Below are 21,085 nucleotides of genomic sequence, written 5' to 3' on the forward strand. Positions count from 1 at the left end.
GTTGGGAGTTTTATCTTCTAGGCAGTGGGGTGCCATTGAATGGTAGAATAGTACAATGAAAATAGCATTTTAAGAGAATTCTTTTGGGATTGTGTGGAAGGTGGATTGGAGGGTAGACTGGAGGCTGGGAGATCAGTTGGTGTGTCACTGCAGTAATCCTGGTGAAAAGAGATAAGATCTTGAACATTGTAGCAGTGGGAATAAATAAAGATCAGATAGGAGACATGACAGAGGAACCATAAAATGGTTAGCAGTGTTAGAGCTAGAATAATCTTTAAGGTCATTCTGTTCAATTTCCTCATTTAAAAAACAAAAATTAAAAGAGGTTTACCTGTTCCAAGTCATACAGCAAGTCAGTGGCAGAGTTTAGACTAGAACTCAGGCTTCCCAACCCATGGTCCAGTGCTTTCACCACTTTTTTTTTTTTGCCCTGGACTGTGTTCAGGATAGAAAAGTGTCTTAGACATAGTCTCTGTCTTCAAGAACTTGGAGCTTACTAACTACTTTGATACTACAGTGGATCTATATAACATTATCTCATTCTTTGTGAATTGCCTGTATTCTCTCACAATTTATCTGTATGAAAAGAACCCAGCATACTAGGAGCTTTACTCTAAGTCTTTTACACTTAAGTGGCTACTAACATAGCACCTTGGTTATCTATCTGTTGTTATCCTTTGTTCTTTCAACAAGACCAGCCCACTTTTTTCTAGATGATCCTTTTTATGTCTCTTCTCATGGTCATTGATTGCTGCCTACTGGTACCCAGTGGATGTCTCTCCATTTTCTTTTGGGTCACCTACAATTTTGATTCTCTCAAGACTGAAGTGTTCCATGACTTGTGGCCATTGGGCATCACTAGAAGAATAATATGTTAAAAGATGGGTTTTTGTTTCAGGAGCAGCTTAGGATCATTGAAATTGCGGTGCAGTTTTCCAGACACAGTTGAGCCTGTGTTTGTTCTCCTGTTTGATTCTAGACCCATCCATTGCCCATCTAAGCATCTGTCCAAGATGTATGTCTAGATGGACTAGAACATGGACACCCAATAAATTACATATCATAGTCTTTATGATAAGTATTATTTATCCACTTGGTTTTTCCTGTGTGAATTATTTGATTGAATTCATTTGAGTAGTTGTGGATTACCTTAAGAAGTTTTAAAATATTCTGGGACTTGATGAAAAAAAACATACCTATGTAATTATAGCATAAGGTAATAATATGTGACAAGTACCATATCTGTGGTCTTTGAAGCCAAAGAGGACAAAGAACAGTTTGTTTAGTTTCCTTACTTGTTTTTCTTTTGGCTCCTCATGCTGAGGAAGGAGCAGATGAGGAATCTCTGGCTCAGTCTTCTAGAAGACATGTGTACTCTGAGAGTCCATCTGTGTCTCTGGTCAGTTTGAGGAAATTTGGGGAGTAGGATGGGGTCTCTGAGCACAAAGGAAGGAGCTCCAGCAGCTTGTGGTTGATTGAATATTGGGACCTTAGATGTCGATTACTTGGGTGACCTGGAAAATGTTAGTACTTTTGACATAAACAGAGAAGTCAGTAAAGGAGCTGGTTTTTAAAGCAAAGATGATTTCTCTTTTGGACATGTTGGGTCATCTTACCCGGGTGGAAATGTCCAGCAGGCAATCAGGGAAGCAGGACTCCTGGAATTGGTTTGAGAGGGGCTGAAGAAAAGTTTAAAGAAGAGAGTTTGAAGATAGAGGAGAAGACTGAACCTTGTCATACACATAAATTGTGTAGGAGTAGTCAAGGAGATAGAATCTAGGATAGTGCAGAATGGACGTTTAGGAAGGAAATAATTTTAAAGAAGGGTAGTCAGCAATGTCAAAACATACAGAAAGGAGGTAAAAAGAAAAGGCTGCTGGATACGTGGTTTGGTTTGGAAGTTATTTGGTTGAACTTCTAGAAAGTGCTTTCCACCTAGGGGTCAAGGTGGAAGGTAGATAGAAGTTATTGGAGACACTAGGTTTCTTGTAGAGAGAGAGAGACATGTAGCATGCATTTCAAAGTGAAAGGTACTCAAGGATCTGAGCTTTTCTAAAAGGCATGTTTTTGAAAGTGCTTGGGAGTGAGATGTATTGCTGTGTGAGTGGCCAATGCTGATCTTAAATAGTTTCAACAACAGATTTCTGAAAACTACTCTCACATCTCTGACCTTGTAGCCTCAGGAATCCTAGTAGTTTGTTCATAGTCCTGAAGCAATTGATACATGGGCCTTTATGAAAACCATCTTGAAACTAGGTTGGGTCTATGTCAGATTTTTGAGAACTGGTTGGAATGGCTAGGCAGTTCATCTACCCCTATGGCAGTTCACACTGGTTGATGAAAGTAGTAACCTAGGGAGCATCTGGCTAATGGTTGTAGTGTACTCTAATGGCCCAGGTGCCCCCTAGCTCAAATTTTGAGGAGCTCCTAAATATTCCTTTGGCCTAGGGTACAACATGGAATACCAATGATCACTATTAGCAACAGAAATGTATGACTGCACGGGAAGGACAGATAGGGGTCAGAAATACCAGCTGTTGTGGGGTCCAGATCACAACAGAACACCAAGAAGAGCAACACCAAATCCTCAACTTCTTATCAACACTCCCTACCCCAGAGAACAAAGTGCAACTGTACTCCTTTGCGATGCTTTATGGCTAAACTTAGTAGGAGATGGAGAAGAAGAGCAGGTGCCCTGAAGGGAACTGGCCAGAAGAGAAACAGTGTGGGATCATGATACTTGATCATGGGCAACCCACTGACCCTCTCTAAAGCTTCAGTTTCCTTGTCTGTAAAATGGGGATAATGGTATCTGTAGGACCTCTCCCACCATGCTGTTGCAAGACCCAAAGGAGATAATGTCCATAAAGAAATTGACAAGCTTTGAAATACGGTTATGGTAGGAAGAGTCCTGGACATAATGGGAAACCAAGGTATGGGCAGGGAGGGAGCAATGATTCTGTTAAGATACAAGAAAGGAGGAAAGTTAGAAAGCAGTGAGAACTTCTTGACAGGCAATGGCAGAAAGCCCTAGAATAGGCAAGTGAAGAAGATGGTTGCATTTTCTTTTCGGGAGATCTTAGAAAAAGGAGGGTCCCTCTGCAGCTTGCATCAGAAGAAGGGACTATCTTGTACAGAGGCAAAGGGATGAATATGAATAGAATGACCACAGATAACCCTAGGTGAGGAGAATGCTGGTGTTGGCTCTTGTTGTCCTTGATCAGGGACTCTGCTGTCTACACCTTCTTGGGATGGGGAGTTTGGGGGTCTCAGCCTACCCCTTTAATCCTTCAGTATGAAGGATTCAAAGCACATTGTAGGTCTGAGCTTGTCTTTTATCACTAGGATTTGCTTTCCACTTTAGACTCTTCCTTGATAGGTCTTAAAGAAAAGTAGATCCTTGATTAGGCTACAGTGGGGAAGGGAAGGGAGAGTTGCCTTTGTGCAGACAAAGGGAAGGACGTGATGACCTTTGGAATTCCAGAGTGTCTGCTCCTTTGGGGCTTAGGTGGACTGTGCAGAGAAAGTGGAGGGATTGTCTTCTGGCTTCTGAGGGATGCGGGTAGGGAAGGAGAGCGTTGGATTTTGGAAAGGGCAGAGCAGAGCATTGTCCAGCTTCCAGGTGTGAATCCTCTCCATCTCCTCACTCAGTTCACGTTCGGAAATACGTTTGGGCCGCTCAGAGAGCCTGAAAGGACGAGAGGAGATGAAGAAGTCCCGGAAAGCAGAGAATGTGCCACGTTCTCGAAGTGATGTGGATATGGATGCTGCTGCTGAGGCTACGAGGCTCCACCAGTCAGCCTCATCCTCAGCCTCCAGCCTTTCTACCAGGTGGGTGGGATTGACAGGCAGCCACTCTAATCATTGTCCAGTGCTTTGTGTGGGATGCTGATAACTCTCATTCCATCCCTAGGTCCCTGGAAAACCCAACCCCCCCTTTCACCCCCAAGATGGGCCGCAGGTGAGGAATTCAGCATCTTCTGTTCCGCAGCCCAGGCTGCTTACTCCTGAGTGATTCTTATTTGCACAGAAGTGGTTGGAAAGGGCCCTGTATGGTCCCTTCCTCCACAGAAATAAACTGAATCCTTCACCCTTCATCATTTGCAGGAGCATTGAATCCCCTAGCCTTGGGTTCTGTACAGATGCCCTTCTCCCTCATCTCCTGGAGGATGACCTGGGTCAATTGTCTGACCTGGAACCTGAGCCGGATGCCCAGAACTGGCAGCACACAGTGGGAAAAGATGTGGTAGCTGGGCTGTCACAAAGGGAGATTGACCGACAGGAAGTTATCAATGGTGAGGACTTCTGCTCTGCCCCATGCCTTCCTTCCTAGGCCAATCCTTATTCCCCACTCAGGGCAAGAACTCTACCTGGGCACTAAGGCCTTGGAGGTTGGGGGTCCATGCTGACACCCAAAGGAAGCAGTGAAGTGTAATGGGAAATGCCCTGAACAAGGAGTCCGAAGGACTGAGTCCCATTCTTAGGTGATTGTGGACAAATCACTTCCTCTGTCTGGGGCTGTTTCCTTATTTGTTAAAAGAGGTTGGGAGCAGCTAGGTAGCACAGTGGATAAAGCACCGGCCCTGGATTCAGAAGGACCTGAGTTCAAATCTGGCCTCAAACACTTGACACTTACTAGCTGTGTGACCCTGAGCAAGTCACTTAACCCTCATTGCCTCATCAAAAAAAGAAACAAACAAAAAAGAGGTTGGACTATATGATCATCAGGTCTCTTACTGGCATAAAAATTTCTCAACCAAAAATGTAGAAAATCAGGCCTTCTGATAAGGAAAAAGAGCTGGGATCTGGAACCAGTGCTTTCCCCCCAAGAGTGGGGGGTATTGGGGAATCAAGGAGTTATGACTCCAAAGCCTGAGGTGACCTCAGCTCTCTCCTGGCACAGAGCTGTTTGTAACAGAGGCATCCCATCTTCGCACTCTACGAGTCCTGGACTTGATTTTCTACCAGCGCATGAAGAAAGAGAACTTGATGCCACGGGAGGAACTGGCCCGCCTCTTCCCTAACTTGCCTGAACTTATTGAGATCCATAGTAAGTAGCCCCACTCTTAAGACCCTTGCCTTTAGTAACCTACTCCTTAGCTCCACGGTGTCAACACCTCCTGACCTTGTTCACCTTTCATTCCCCAAACAGGGCTCTTCTGCATTGATTCCTCATATTTCAGATCTCTTAACTATTGAATACGACTCCTTTTCCTCCTTCTCCTTGGCCTATAGAGTCTGGCAATGAAAGCTGGGCCTTGTGTGCACCTGTGTTTTCTCTCCTCTTCCCAGATTCTTGGTGTGAGGCCATGAAGAAGCTCCGGGAGGAGGGCCCTGTCATCAAAGAGATCAGTGACCTCATGCTGGCCAGGGTATGGCCCCAGTATCCCTTTCAGAAGATCATGATTGGGGATGGCAAGGATTGTTGGGAGTCCAGGAGAAAAGCAAGGTCCTGATGTATGGGAAGAGGAAGGGCTTTTGAGAGGACCACCAGTGGTAGCACTGCCCTTTTTGTCCCCGCAGTTTGATGGTGCTGCCAGAGAGGAGCTCCAGCAGGTAGCAGCACAGTTTTGTTCCTATCAGTCAATTGCACTGGAACTGATCAAGACCAAACAGCGTAAGGAAAGCCGCTTCCAACTCTTCATGCAGGTAATGCCTTGTGGCCCCGCCTTCTTCTGCCTTTCATCTCCTTACTTATCTCTTGTCCTCAAACCATTCTGTGTACCTCATCACTCCAGGCTTTGCTTCTGTTTAATAGGACCTTTAAGACACTCTGCAAAGCACCCCAGTACTCTCTTAGATCACTGTCCTCTCCCTGATCCAAAGCCTGGGAAAGAGCTGCAACTTTTACTTAGTGGCTCACATGGAATTGGAGACCAGATTCCATCACTCACACTGCTGTCCACCATTGTCTATTATTTTGGGGGGGTGTTGGGTTTTTTTTTGTTTTTGGTGAGGTAATTGGGGTTAAGTGACTTGCCCAGGGTCACACAACTAGTAAGTGTTAAGCGTCTGAGGCCGGATTTGAACTCAGGTCCTCCTGACTCCAGGGCCCATGCTCTATCCACTGCACCACCTAGCTGGCCCCACCATTGTCTCCCCCCCAGGCAATGCGGGTTAAGTGACTTGCTCAAGGTCACACAGCTAGTAAGTGTCAAGTGTCTGAGGCCAGATTTGAACTCAGGTACTCCTGACTCCAGGGCCGGTGCTCTATCCACTTCACCACCTAGCTGCCCCCACCATTGTCTCTTAAACACTTGCCCCCCACCTCTCTCACTTTTTTGTGGTATTCCAGATTTGCCTTCTTCCTCACCATGACTTAAATTCCTCCTTACTCATTCTTCCTACCCAGGAGGCTGAGAGCAATCCCCAGTGCCGGCGCCTCCAGCTCAAGGACCTGATCATCTCAGAGATGCAGCGTCTCACCAAGTATCCACTGCTGCTGGAAAACATCATCAAGTACACAGACGGTAGGAATGTAGCATCAAGGAGGTAGGGGAGTACAGTGGTCTGGTATAGAGGGAAGAAAACTGACCTAGATGTATCTTCTCACATTTCTTCTTTGGGGTCATACTGGTTCTTTTTAACTTTGAAGTATTCACTTTTGGTTACATTGTTGTAGGCATTGTTAAAATTATTTTCTTGGCTCTGATTACTTCATTCTGCATCATTTCATGTATGTCTCTCTACTTCTCTGTATCCACCATATTTACTATTTCTTCCAGCACAATAACATGTCACCACATTCATATACTGTAATTTGCATAGTCATTCCCTGATCAGCGGGCATCTACTTTGTGTTTAGTACTTTGCTATCACAAAGAATGCTCTGTAAATATTTTGGTGTGTATGGAGCCTTTTCATCAGTGACATCCTTGGAGTATATGCCTAGGAGTGAAATTTTGGGGTCAAAGGCTATAGACATTTGAGTCATTTGATTTTCCTAATTCCAAATTGTTTTCCAAAGTTATTATATTAATGCATCACTCGACCAACAATGCATCAGCACTAGGGTGCCCATCTTTATATAATCCCAGCAGTTTTAACTTCTCCCATCTTTTGTCAGCTTTGCCAGTTTACCTTTTACAAGTCATATCACCTTTCTTTGCATGTTCTGTTTTGTTTTTTTGTAATCTGTAAACCCAGGAAGCCAGTGCCCTTCCAGCTTATATTAAAAGGTTGTTACAAGGACAAAATGAGATAAGGAAAGTGAAAGTACTTTGAAATATGCAGAGTACTATATAGCTTTGAATCAGTATTTTCATCATTTAAGAAAATGGAGACAAATGTGGCTTCAAACTGATGGGGGGGGGGTGGATCAGGGCAGGTCATATAGTAGTCTTACTCTATCTCTAGGACCCTCTTCTCCTTTGAATATCATATGCCCACTTTGCATCTGGGGCATTAGACTTAGAAATATAGGTGCTATCTCTCTTGGTCATATTTTTATAGCTGGGAAAGAGTTCAAGGTACTGGGAGGAAGTTAGAAGCAGTCTCTGCCTGGACCTAGTCATCACCCCACCCATCTATCTTTAATGTTCTGCTTCATTACCTAGATCTTTTCTCTTTTTGTAAAAGATCTTCTGAAAAGGCCTTTCCTTTTCCTCACCAATTAACTCCTCCCATCTCTTCCCAACCCCTCCTACCCCCACCCCACCAGTCCTGTCCCTAGCAATAGATCTGTATTTTTTATTTGTGTCTTAGGTGAGCACTTTCAAGGGCCCCAAACGGGGACCTGCACCCTGAGAATAAACTCAGTTCACCCTCTCATTTGAGGTATTTGGGACCAGAGATGAAACAGATCTCATACACAATACCAGCTCCAAAGAAATGAAAAGAGAGACTTATAATCAGGAAAATGAGTGGCCAAATAATATTTAGCTCTCTTCAGATACCACTGGAAGGAAAAAGGAAGGGAAGAATCATTTCTATTGCTCCTATGATATTCCAGACACTGTGCTAATCACTTTTTGTAAATGTTATCTCATTTGATTCTCACAACAATCCTGGGAGATAACTGCTTTTATTATCCCCATTTTACAATTGAGGAAACTGAGGCAGACAAAGATTATGTGACTTGCCCAGAGTCCTACAGCTCAGTAAGTGTCTGAAGGCATATTTGACTCAGGTCTTCTTGACTCTTTTATCTGTTGCATCACCAGCTGCCTCTGGAGACTGATCTGTAACATTTTACCTTTACCGTGTCTCAACAGGCAGTAGTTCAGAGTATCAGAAGCTGTGTCGTGCCCGGGATCAATGCCGGGAGATTCTTAAGTATGTGAATGAGGCCGTGAAACAGACAGAAAACCGACAACGATTAGAGAGCTACCAGAAACGCCTGGACACCACCTCCCTGGAGAGGGCCAGTAACCCTCTGGCAGCAGAGTTCAAGGTACAAGGTGGAAGGTAGCAGCACTGCCTTGCCCTGCCCTGGTCACCACCCCAGTAAAGAGCTGTCTTGGGGGGGCCTCAAATAAGGAAGATTTATGGCCCCTAGCATAGTCTGTAAAGGAATATGGGGCACGGATGTGTTTACCAGAGTTCTAGGTATTAGTTGGGGGGATGAGGCAGGACAAGGCTAAGGAAATCAGTTCAGGATAGTTTTTTTGCAGTTGGTGGGATGGGAGTGGGGTAGGGGGTGGAGTTGAGTAATAGAATGGACTTGAAGGAAGAGGAAACTTGGAAGGGAATGGGGGACCTGGCAGCAGGCGGTGGTAAACAGCCTGTATGAAGTTAATGTGTAGGGAAAGTATGAATTAAAAATAAGGTGGGATGTCCCCAGCCAGAGTATCAATGGTCTCTTCTCTGCTCCTCTCCCTTCCAACAGAGCCTGGACCTCACAACAAGGAGGATGATTCATGAGGGACCTCTGACATGGAGGATAAGCAAAGACAAGACTGTGGGTATGAATTGAGATGGCCCAGGTCAAGTGGAAATGTGTGGGAAGTATGGGATGGAGCGGCCAATTCATCTGGCTCCTCCAGCGCCCCTGGACGTGGGCTGTTTTGACCAAAGCTGGGAAAGGGCTTAGGATGAAGGGGTCTCAACAACTCTAGAGGTGGTCTGCTGAACTCCTGGGACCAAACTCACACTGGATCATCAGGCAGTGCCTGGGCCTTCATAGGACGGATTAAGACAGCCTGAGATGAATAGAGGTGTTTGCCCATAGGATGCCAGGGACATAGGGACATAAAACAAATGACTTAAGACACTGTATGGATGTGTGTGTATGTATGTAGATATACATATACACAGATTGATAGATACATAGATGATAGACATATGGAAATAGATATGTAGATGATAGATAGATGCACAGGTAGGTAGCTAGATAGTTAGTGCTGACCCATTTCCTGGGGTGGGAAAATCAAGAAAATTAAGGTTCATTGTGTATATCCTGTACCTTCCCCATCTCCCCCCAAGATCTTCATGTGCTGCTCCTGGAGGACCTGCTGGTACTGCTACAGAAACAGGATGAGAAGCTACTCCTCAAATGTCACAGCAAGACCTCCCTGGGCTCCTCTGACAACAAGCAGACGTTCAGCCCTGTGCTGAAGCTCAATGCTGTGCTCATCCGTTCGGTGGCCACAGGTATCCTCTTCTTCTTCCTCAGTGGAGGCAGCTAAGCCTCGATGAAAAGGAATGGGATCAGACTCAAAGAGAAATGGGAACCATTAATTCATATATAAGGATGCCTGTAGACCACATACTGCCTTAGTTTTAAAATATATTGTTATCTATGTTTTATTGTATTTTTATTTATTTGTTAAAACATTTCTCAGTTCATTTTAATCTTGTTCATCCCCCACTGGGGAGTGTTGTAGGCTGTGTTTGACATCTCTGGGCTTGAGCCAGGGAGTTTTAGAGAAAGTCCTCACCATTAGCACCCAGTGTCAATAAATATCACATGAAATTTCTTGGCTCCCTTTAAAAATCAATTGTGGGGGCAGCTAGATGGCGCAGTGGATAGAGCACCGGCCCTGGAGTCAGGAGTACCTGAGTTCAAATCCGGCCTCAGACACTTAACACTTACTAGCTGTGTGACCCCGGCCCGGGCAAGTCACTTAACCCCAACTGCCTCACTTTAAAAAAAAAAAAAATCAATTGTGGTTCATTTAGTCTTGCTGTCCTCCTCTTCCCTATCTTGGTAGGCCTTTTTTTTTTTTTTTCTGCGGGGCAATGAGGGTTAAGTGACTTGCCCTGGGGTCACACAGCTAGTGTCAAGTGTCTGAGGTCAGATTTGAACTCAGGTACTCCTGAATCCAAGGTCACTGCTTTATCCACTGCACCACCTAGCTACCCCGGTAGGCATTTTTTAAATAGAGCTCTAGTACTATCTTAGGGGAAGCTACAGAGAGAAAACAGGCCCGTGCGCGTGCACACACACACACACACACACACACACACACACACACACTCACACACTCTACCTTCTACAGAAGTCCTTACAAGGGCTAGAACAAGATAATACATTCCATCAGCACTCCCAGGGAGGAGCTAATCTGGGGTTGCTGTGCCAGATTCTAGGAAGACTTGCTAGAGAAAGGGAGTTTGGAACAGGCTTGGGAAAGGCTGGCAAAGAAAAGTAGGAAAGACATCCTAATTGGGGAAATGGATGCACTGGGCAGAACTAGAGAGAAAAGAGCTAGTAAGTTACATGGGAATGAAGGCCTGGTAAGCATCCTTAGATAAGGGGAGACAACAAGAGAAAGGCTTTTCAAGGCTGAGATTAAGTGCATTTGGAATTGGTTCCTTGTCCTGTACCTTGTTAAAATTGACCTAAGAAGGGGGGTCTGGTGACTCTGAACAGTCATAGGTCAGTTGGAGCTTTCTTTTAGGCCATTTTCTGGGGTCTGGGTCAGTTTGGGGCTTCACTAACTTCACTTTCTCACTAGCCAGACTGATAGCAATGACGCTGCCATTCCTTGACTCTCTGCTCTCTCCTTTTGCAGACAAAAGGGCCTTCTTCATTATCTGCACCTCCGAGCTGGGCCCTCCCCAGATCTATGAGTTGGTTGCACTGACGTCATTAGATAAAAACATGTGAGAAAGATGGGTTTCATATTATCCCCTTCTTCTTGAGCCTGGGTGTTGTGGGTAAGACGTGAGTTAAGAGGTCAGGAAGTGAAGGGGGCAGGACTGAAGGAAGAGGTTAGCTTAGCCAGCTCTCCAAAAAAGCCTAGGGAGCAGAGGGGGAGTTCAGTGAAAGCCAGGAGGAAACTAGCAGCAGCACCCAAAGCCGCTCACAGAGGTGGAGAAGGGGAGCCCAAGGAGGAGCCAGGTGGCGAGTGCTGAAGCTGACCCGCCTAGGCTTGACTCAGGAGTAATCTGGTGAGGAAAAAGAGCATCAGCAACTACAGCCTTAGAATGGCTTTTCTGCTCTTCTGTCTTTATTCTCCCCAACTTCTGTTTTCTTTTCCCCACACTCATCTTAAAGGCGTTACTGTTCCCAAACTGTTTAGCTTCTCTGCAGAGCAGGTGGTTAAGGTGCTTGTAGAGAGGGAGGCCAGGAAGGCCGGGTTACAGAGGGGGGCCACGGGGCTTTCTTTTTCTCTTTCTCTAGTCTTACTGCTGCCATTTGTCCTTTTACTGAGTAATAGGTGGATGGAGCTTCTAGAGGGGGCTGTACAGAATGCCACCAGGAACCCTGGCATTGTACCCAATCCTTCCCCCCAGCACCCATCTCGGCACAGCTCCACCCCCACAAGGTAATCAACCCTCCCCGAGGAACTCAGCAGACAGATCCCTAAAGCACAGGGCTTTGGACTTGTAGTGGCTTTAAACCTTGTCCCTCAGAGATCGGGTAGCTTCTGAACACATGGAGGATGGATAAGCCCCGCAGGGAAGTATTTCACGAGGAAAACCCCTGCTCTTCATATTCTGCTCTCTGGGATGGAGGGTGGCAGTAGAGGGCTAGCAAAAGCCTGGATGTGCTCTGTCCTCCAGGTCTCCATCCAGGTCAGCCTAATCGGAATGAAGCCACACCCCGGGTTTGTCCCTCATCCCCTCCTTTTTAGTCCCATGCCGAGGGTACAGAAGCTGGGATCCAGGGGCCCCAAGAGGAAGCGCGCATGACATTCTCCCTACTTGGTGGGGAGGCGAGACTTCATGGTGGCCAGTACCACTGTAAGCACTTGTCTCACCATAAGCTTTTTGCTTTCCTCAGCATGGTGCTCACTGACTCAGAAGCATCCCAAGGTAATGGTGGCCAACCAGAAGTTGAACTACTAGCTAGAGGTAAATACCCTTCTCTGTCTTCCAGTCTGTCTCTTTGGAGATCTGCCTTAGGGTAGTGATTACAGTCATGTAGAGAAATAGACATCAAGATGATTGGAAGGGGTTGAGGGGAACAGTTTTAAGTGAAGAAAAATAAGGTAACCTGAGAATTGTAGTAGGAACATTGTGGAGAACGTGAGTCACTGCAGATTTTTCAGAAAGTGGGGTGTGACATGACCAGAGGTGTGTGTTAGGAAGATCGGTTTGGAATCTATATAGAGGCTAAACTGGAGAGGAGAGACACCAGGAGCAGGGAATCAATGAGGTGACTGGTGCAGATAGTCCAGTCACTGCCAGGGCAGTAGTTGTGAATGGAAAGAGGAGAACAGATTCAAGATGGAGTTGGCCACTGTTGGCTGTGAGGGTTGGAGTGAGGAAGAGGAAACAGCCAAGGATAATTCCAAGGTTACAAACCCAGGGGCTCCTATGAGGGAAAAATACTGTAAACATTTCCTAACAAGTCATTGTGTCACATGTTTTGTTTGATTGTTTTTCTTTGTAACAAGGGAAGGGGGTGGGGGGGGGGGGCTGAGTGATATAAAAATGAAATGTATTCCCCAAAAGGTGTCAGTTGGTGTGGTTTTGTTTCATTTTTCAATAGATCTAGAGGATGAAAAGTTATATTTAGAGGCTAGAGATGAATAAGCTTTTCCTACTAGAACAGACCCTAAGAGACAAAGGGTACTTAGAGGTGGGGCAAGAGAGGAAAGAGGCTCAACTCCCTGCATTGACATCACCCTGGGTTGGTAATAACAAAGAAGAAAGATCCTAGTGGTCTTGGAGGCTGCAGTTCTCAGTTTCTGAGTGGAAACAGAAGGGAGGAATGCAAAGACTGGAGGCTAGAAGACAACATTGTGTGGTGATTAGAACAGCAGCTTCAGGGTAGAGGACCTGCATTCACATCTCTGCTGTTACTTAGCTGTGTCAATTTGGGGAAATTATGTAATCTCCGGGCTGAAATTGAAATGACTTGTTTATAATTGGTGAGGTTGGACTAGATCATTTCTGAAGGCCCCAAGGAGGTTGTTCTCATCATGCAGGTGTGAAGTGATGGAGCACCTGGACCTAGAGAAGAAGGGGGACAGAGTATTGGTTCAAAAGCTACAATTAGTAGGATGAGATTTGGTGTTGGGGTGAGGCCACATGAGAATCTTGGGGCTGAGAGAAGCTAAATCGATTCATTTGGTTTTCCCTCCACGCCTTTGTGTCTTTTGGTGGTATCCAGATCCCCTGGGAGGTGGGCAGCTTCTCCATGACTTTACCTCACCCCAGCTAATTGATTTTTCATAATTAAATTTCTTTCTTGGTTTTTGGGGTATCTCAGTAAGCTCAAGAGATGATGCTAGAAGAGAAGGGGCAAAGGGATGGGCCAAGAGCATGAACATACTCATACATAGAAGTAGGCTGCTTTCTTTTTCCCCTCTTAATATTCTTCTTCCTTACTCCTGTTAGGTGATAGTTCCCAGCAGTGGGTTAATGGGAAACATCAAGCATTGTTGGAAGAACCAGAGCAGGAAGGCAGTGAGGAAGAACCGGTTGCCCCAACATCCACCTCGTCCCTGGGTGGAGGGGGCCCGGGCATCAGAACCAGAGGTGCTATCCACCTGCCCCTACCTGGTCCATTATTCATGGAGGGATTGGCTGACTCTGCCCTGGAAGATGGTGTGTGAACAAGGGGTCCCGTCCCCAAACCCCCCCCCCCCCCCACACACACACACACTTAACGCCCACCCAGTTCCCTTCTAAGCTTTATTTCCTTTGATTCTAGTTGCATGGCAAACCTAAAATAATGGAATCTAGGACCCAACCCCACTGCCAACCCCTTTTCACATATTTTACCTGTGTCTCAAAGGCTAGATCTTCTATCAGGGTTAGGCCCATGACATGGTCTTGCTCACAGAACAGGGGTTAAGGGGTTTAGAGGTTCCTATAGAGCTATAAGATCCTTGTTCTTTCCCAGCTACCCCTACCTTAATTCCCAGAGTAACTTGAGAGGGCCCATGGGGAAACTACTACTGTTCCAAGACTTTGCTGGATCCAGCTCCTCCATCTCCATCTGAGATCTGCTTATAATGCTGTTAAGCTGAGAAGGACCATTTCCCCCAACCCCTAGTTCTACCTATTGGCCTGGTACCCAAGAATTTGTATATCTACTATACAGGAGGCATCTGATTAGGAAAGAGGGAGGGGGCAAAGGGAGTTTCCCAGAAGCCACAGCTTTGTTTCCACCTCCAGTGGAGAATCTTCGGCATCTGATCCTGTGGAGCCTTTTGCCTGGTCATACGATAGAGTCCAGGACTACTGTGGAGCCAGAGGATGACCTCACACCTACACCATCTGTCATAGGAATCACCTCCCACCCCTGGGACCCAGGTTCCCCTGGGCAGCTGCCAATTGGGATGGAAAGCAATGACCTTGCACCCTCTAGACAGATGAGTAGCCGGCTGGAGCTTGAGACAGGGGAGTTAGATGATGCAGCCCTGAGCTCCCTAGAGCATCTGCCCCCAAGAGCCAGAAACTCTGGAATCTGGGAGCACCCAGAACTGGACCGAGATATGACCGAAGAGCCTCCTCCCACTGAGACTGTTGGAAGTTATAAAGTAGTAAGGAAAGGTAAACACAGTGACAAAGGTAACTCTAAATTAAGGAGGTAGAGAGATAATCTGGCAGCACCTAGGACCACTCCTTACACACGAATGCACCCAAAGATCTGTACTTACATTAACTGGATTTGAAGCCTATTTTCCAAAAAACTACTGTCATTTCCCATCCCCTTCCCAATCCTATCTTGAGCACCCTGATGGTGAAGGGAGACTGGGAAGACAGAAGCTGGAAAAGATCTCTATCCTTTGGAAGACCCAAGTTTAAGGAGGAGGCATGACCTCCGCCTCACCTGTTTCCAACCCAATGGGAGAAATAGATTTTGCCCTCCCAGAATGTTATTTCTGATAGAGACTGTTGTCTCCTGGGAATCCCTATTCTTTGGGGGGAAATGGGATACAAAGAGCCAAAGAACAAACCTTCCAGCTAGAGCTCAGTAGGCCCGGGGCAGGGTGGTAACAGGGCATTGGATGAGAAGGGGATTAGAGGTCATTCCAGTGGAGGAATATAAAGCAAGGTTGGGAAGGAAATCTGGGGGGGGGGGTGGAGGAGGGAAGGGAAGGGAAGGGGAACTTTGTGGATTTTCAAAGGCTTAGGAAGATAGGATTCAGGACAAGACTATCTAAGGGAAAAAGATTGTTGATAGAGGGACTAGACTACAGGGTTTGAGAAGCAGTGATAACAACTACTGTAGGATCCTGGGCAGGGAAGAGGTGGGATCCAGATATTGTTGGGAGGGAGAGGCCAGTTTTTTGTTTTGTTTAAATCTTCCATCAGTTTGATTATCCAGACTCACCCAGCTTCCAAACCCCCTTTCCATTAGGATTTCACATTTATTCCCCATGGATTCATATTTTCTCTCTGAGGTCTCTAGGAACTGACAGTCTTCATACTTTCTCTTTCGGTGAATCAGTAGAGAGTTCTCTCCAATTCCCTGGGGTATAATCATGTATGATCTTATGTTTACTTTGTTCTTTCTTAACTTTTTTCCCCTTTTTTTTCTCCCACCTCCTTTGTTCTCTATCTCTGAGTCTCTCCTCTCTTCCTCCCCCATCTTCTTCTCCCTCTCTTCCTCTCCTTCCTTCCTTCTCTCCTCCCTTCCCTTTCCCCCTTCTCTCTCTCTTTTCTTTCTCTGTTTCCTCCATGGTGGTGGTGGTGCAGCTGAGGTGGCAGGCAGCAATGCTGTCCCTGCATTGCCAGAGTGTGGCAAATCAGAAACTGAGCCACCAGAAGCTGGAGGCGGACCTAATGCCGCGGGTAACATATGGGATTCTCTTGGGAGCTTCAAAAGGGGTAGGGAAAACTGAGTAAGGGCGGAAAGCCAGGCAGGAGTAAGGAGCTGCTGTCGGAAATGGTTCTTCAGGCCAGCCTTTTAGATCCAGTTAGACTCTAGCCACCAACTGTTTGGTGTATAGTGGTGAGGTGAAGAGGGATGGACATACTGACCTTTGGCCCCTACCTCCACCTTTGAAAAGCCAGTAATCTCCTTTATAGACAAAAGAAGTCCCAGTCAGATGGTATACGTGAAAGGGAGATGAGGAGTGAATACTAGCATGAACTCTTATCCTTGCACCCTGACACCCTAGCTGACCAGAGCCACCCATTCCCCAGCCCTTCGCACCACCATTAAAACAGGCTGGTCAAAAGGTCACAGATAGTTAAGGGTAGGCAGTTTTGCTCCAAACCCTCTCCTCTGTCTCTCTCAGTCCTCCTTGTGACAATTTTGACCTGCCTTGAGTCTGTCTGCTAGGATGTAGCGGAAACAAGAAAAGGAGGATGGATGTTATTCTTCTGAAGCAAAGTCAGCTAGAAAGGGACTGCTGTCTCATGTTTCATTCAGGTTTTAAAGTAACTCACTGCCTTGGTGGCCTGTCCCAGTCCCTTGCCCCCAAGCACTGAGTTAGATCGCCTGCTTCTTCGTCTCTCCAGTTGAGATGATCTGCAACCTTTTTTTTTTTTTCTTGAATCTTCCTTTTACTTCAAGCATCAACCAATCCTGCCAAGACACTGTTCCTTGGGTTTAATACAGAAAATTGCATGAAAACAACTTGTTTTGCTCTGAAAGCAGAGAATATTAACTAACCCATGGGAGGCCCATCATCAGGTGCTGATAATGCACCGGGCATGAGCTGCTTCAAGGGCGTCTGAGAGGCGTTGTGCAGGACAGGGGCAAGGCTTCTGCGCCGTGCCTGCGTGGGGCTGGATTGGGGGTCACTTCTTAGAGCTCCAGCTATTTGACTGTAGTAAAGAGAGGATTAGTTAGGCGTGTTATTTTGCTTCTCTCAGCCTATCTTTGTGCGGAAGAAGTGGGGAGGGGAAGCATCTCTTTCCATTCACTGTGGACTCCTGCCTGATAATCTCTTATCCTTTTACCTCTTGCCATGGGAAACAGGAAACTGTTTTTATGTCAGCATGCCAACTGGACCCCCAGAGTCAAACACGGACCCATCAGATGTAGCTAGGAGCTTCTCTCAGCAAGATGCCCCCCATACCTCCCCAGCAGAGCCTGAGCACCAGAGAAGCAGTAGAGATGTGAGAAGGGGCCAGTGCACAGCCTCCAGTCTAGCCCTCAGGGATGTGGGTATGATCTTCCGGACCATTGAGCAGCTCACACTAAAGCTCAACAGGCTTAAGGTGAGAGGGAATGTTTGGACCCCACCATGACTCTTTTCCTTCTGGGCTCCAGCCAACTCAACAAGCACTCTCTTTCTCTAAGGGGCCTGTGGGTGGAAGGTGTCTGAGCAGTCTTCATTTACCCCCATCCTACCACAAACATTCTTCTAGGACATGGAAACAGCCCACCGGGAGCTGCTGAAGTCCTTGGGGGCAGAGTCATCTGGTGGTACGACACCTGTGGGGGGCCTCAACTCAGAAGCAGTTAGGTGGACTGAGAGCTCCCCTTCACCCCCAGCCAAGGAGCCCTTCTCTTCATACTCCAAGGACAGTCATGAGCAAGGATCAGGCCCTGAGGCTGGTGAGTAAAGCTGGCTTCCCCATCTTCCCCAAAATGTGGCCTGGCTGACAAATAACACTAGGTTAAAAAAAAAAAAAAACATCTGGGATGTATGCAAAGAAGAACAGGGATAAGGAGGGGAGAGGCTTCCAATTTCTCTTTTGGAGATACCCAGTCCATTCCCAGAACTAAAGACTGTGATGTAGGAAGTACCTTTAGTGAGCCCAGCCTTTGCTCTTTGTCATGGAGATATGGCTGGAAAATGTTAGGCTCACACACAGCCTTATCTCTGAAAGTGGCAACAGAGATGTCACCTCCCCATCTGCTGTCCAGACAGCGAAGCTGGTAGCTTCATTTGGGCTGTCTGGCAAGGTCACAGAGTAGGAAGGCTTATTAGGAAGCCTGGAGAAGACTCAAGAGACTGGGCCTTATGATTCCTGGGATCTCTAGGCTGAATAAGTGAGAGCTGGCTGTCCTGACAAATGCATCCCTCTGGTATCCTTCTGGACCCAGCCCAACTCTTCTTTCTCTTCCTTCCCACCCTTTTCCTGCAGGCTCTGACAGCCTAGAAGACAGTTCAGCCGACACAGCTATTTCACTGGGACTTTAATCATGGAAACCCCCAAGACTTCCTGGCTCCCCGCCTCCTCAGGGACTGCCCCAGGGCAGGGGGCACAGGAGGGAAGACCCCAAACCATCTTCCTTTGGGGAGGACTAGAATCTAAGCCAGGTCTGAGGGGGAGCCAGATGCCTGGCTCCACGCATGTTGCTTCTTCCATTCAAATCTCAGTCAAGTTTACTGTCCTCTCCCCCTCACTAGAGCCTCAAGTCTCCTCTGTGCATGCTGATTGCATCTGAGAGGCCCCCTTTCCTTCCCTGAACACATGTATATACACATATGTGGGTATGTGTATACACCTTGCAGACTTGACTATCACATCTGTACGTTTGAACGAGAGATGGAGTCGTCTGTATCGATGCACTTTCTCCACCCCTGTCCCTTTCCTCATAGGATCCCAAGGCAGGGAGGTACCTCTACTCCCTCCCCTTTGCCATTTTGGTTTTCTATAAATATGTATGTATTGTATGTGCGTCTTTGCTCTTGTAAATAACTTTGCTCCTAAGCCTCCGCTCCTGAGATGGGGTGGGGGAAGACTGGAGGCAACTCTGAATGGGGGTGCCAGGGCTAGAGGGAGACACCATTCAGTATATCCTGGTGAAGAACCTCTTCCCCAATCCCTAACTCAGCTCTGAGATGAGGGAATGGGCCAGGGCTCCTGAGGAAGAGCCAGAATAGATTGTCCCACATTCCTCTAGGCACCTGAGGGAAGCAGAACGTTTCCCTCTAGGAGAAACTGTGAGAAACAGGGCTCCCAGCTTCAGACTCCTCCCAGCTCCAAAGACCCTTGGTACTTGCTGCCTGTTGCTCTCCCTCCCTCCCCCCCCCCCCCGCCCCCAACTACTTCTTACCTACTCTCCCAAAGCAAGGAGAGCGCCTTTGGGAATCTGGCGTCAAACCATCCAAATGCTGAATCCCCATCTCACCCCATCTCTGTTCACTCCCACACCTACAAAGGAAACCAATGCATTAGGAATAGAGCCAAAAACAGTCCCATGGACAGGGGGCACTGAGAGCTGGAACCCCTGCTGTGCCCAGAACCTGCCACTGGAAGGCATCTTCTCATTAGCCCCCATAATAGCTGTCCTTCCCTTAAAGATTAATAGAATATACACACTGTGCTAGGTGTATATATATATATATATATATATATATAATATATATAAAATATAAATATATATATAATATATAAAATATAGATATGGAAATGACTGCTGTTAAAATGATGTATAATCTTTTATTTTCCTTTTATGGTTAAGATTTTTTTTTTAAGAAAACTTAAATATTCTTCAGCTGTGGTGGTGTGTGATTCTTGGAGTAGGCTTTTCCTGGGAGAGCACTGGGGAGGGCCTCATCAATAAGACCTCCTGCCCAAATGCCTGTTCTTAAATCACCATTTTCATCTAAGAGTCTCAGATAAAGGTGCCACTAAATCTGGTTCTTCCACAGACACAGCTCATAATGTGCACAGGCAAACCAAAAAATCAGGATATGTTTCAATGCTTAAAGGAGCTAAGATTTAGGTATGTGTTTGTCGACTGGCTCCAGAAATGCAGATTGAAGCCCCTCTAAATTTTCTAGATAGGATTCATCATCCTGAGACCAACCTGGTGATAAGCTTATAAAATAGATAAATGATAGATGAACTCAATAAAATGATCCTCCCATGAGTGTGTAATTAGCATCTCCATCACCAAGGCCCTGGCTGTGTGCCAGCTCCTGTCCCTGCTATAAGAGGAGCTCCAAGTTCATAATGTACGAGATAGAGGTACGCTAAACTGGGTTGTCTTGACTTTCAATGTGACAGGTTCAGAGAGGGGAGTGATTAACTTGGGCTGCAGTAATTGGAGAAAGGTTTCATGAAAGAGAACTGAAAATGGGCTACAGGAACTACAATTTATATTGTGCCTTAAGGTTAGTAAAGCATTTTACAAACATTACTTCATTTGAGCCTTGGTTACTACAGATAATGAATCCCATTTTACAGAAGGTGAAATTAAAACTCAGAGATTAATCCAAGGTCACACACAAATAGTCAATGACAGGACCAGGACATCCTGACTCCTGGCCCAGTGCTCTTTCTACACCATGCAAAAGAGAAGGTTGGACACCCTGGGCAAGTCACTTAACCCTCATTGCCCCACAAAAAAAAAAAAAGAAGAAGAAGAAGAAGAAGAAGAAGAGGGGCAGCTAGGTGGCACAGTGAATAAAGCACTGGCCCTGGATTCAGGAAGACCTGAGTTCAAATCTGGCCTCAGACACTTGATACTAGCTGTGTGACCCTGGGCAAGTCACTTAACCCTCATTGCCCTGCAAAAAAAAAAAGAAGAAGAAGGTTGGAGAGGTGAGTAACCTTGAACACCAAGTTTAGGAGTTCAACAATGTAACCTGTAGGCAGTGGAGAACAGGGGCAATGATGTGGAAAGTGTTTTCAACAAATTCACATGTCTGCAGAGCCTTGAGCTTGGGAGTCGGATTTTAGTGCTAGATCCTCCAATTTCCTACTTCTCTCATTGGCCCTTAGTAAGGGAGTTGTTCTAAATGAGCTCCAAGAGTCCTCCCATCTCTAAAGATCTATGATTCCATTAAATGGAGAGAGTAGATCCTTGAAGGGCTGTCAGATTGAGATGACTAAA

The 21,085-nt window shown here is 46.3% G+C and overlaps 1 protein-coding gene across 10 annotated transcripts in view; it reads left to right on the forward strand.

The window, feature by feature from the left end:
• ARHGEF11 (Rho guanine nucleotide exchange factor 11) overlaps nt 1-18,917 on the forward strand; it is a 155,492-nt gene extending 136,575 nt beyond the window's left edge. For all 10 annotated transcript variants that reach the window (XM_044001182.1, XM_044001175.1, XM_044001178.1 and 7 more), the window contains 19 exons: nt 3,652-3,831; nt 3,914-3,961; nt 4,108-4,295; nt 4,904-5,050; nt 5,293-5,372; nt 5,524-5,649; nt 6,353-6,470; nt 8,214-8,392; nt 8,828-8,903; nt 9,424-9,591; nt 10,953-11,043; nt 11,601-11,708; nt 12,167-12,237; nt 13,729-13,938; nt 14,512-14,889; nt 16,039-16,134; nt 17,270-17,511; nt 17,662-17,851; nt 18,385-18,917. In XM_044001182.1, coding sequence (XP_043857117.1) covers nt 3,652-3,831; nt 3,914-3,961; nt 4,108-4,295; nt 4,904-5,050; nt 5,293-5,372; nt 5,524-5,649; nt 6,353-6,470; nt 8,214-8,392; nt 8,828-8,903; nt 9,424-9,591; nt 10,953-11,043; nt 11,601-11,708; nt 12,167-12,237; nt 13,729-13,938; nt 14,512-14,889; nt 16,039-16,134; nt 17,270-17,511; nt 17,662-17,851; nt 18,385-18,440 — 2,752 coding nt within the window. In that variant the 3' untranslated portion in view covers nt 18,441-18,917. The remainder of the gene's footprint in view (nt 1-3,651; nt 3,832-3,913; nt 3,962-4,107; nt 4,296-4,903; nt 5,051-5,292; nt 5,373-5,523; nt 5,650-6,352; nt 6,471-8,213; nt 8,393-8,827; nt 8,904-9,423; nt 9,592-10,952; nt 11,044-11,600; nt 11,709-12,166; nt 12,238-13,728; nt 13,939-14,511; nt 14,890-16,038; nt 16,135-17,269; nt 17,512-17,661; nt 17,852-18,384) is intronic.
• Nucleotides 18,918-21,085: the final 2,168 nt, after the last annotated feature.

This window comes from Dromiciops gliroides, chromosome 4 (assembly GCF_019393635.1).
Source record: "Dromiciops gliroides isolate mDroGli1 chromosome 4, mDroGli1.pri, whole genome shotgun sequence".
NCBI lineage: Eukaryota > Metazoa > Chordata > Mammalia > Microbiotheria > Microbiotheriidae > Dromiciops > Dromiciops gliroides.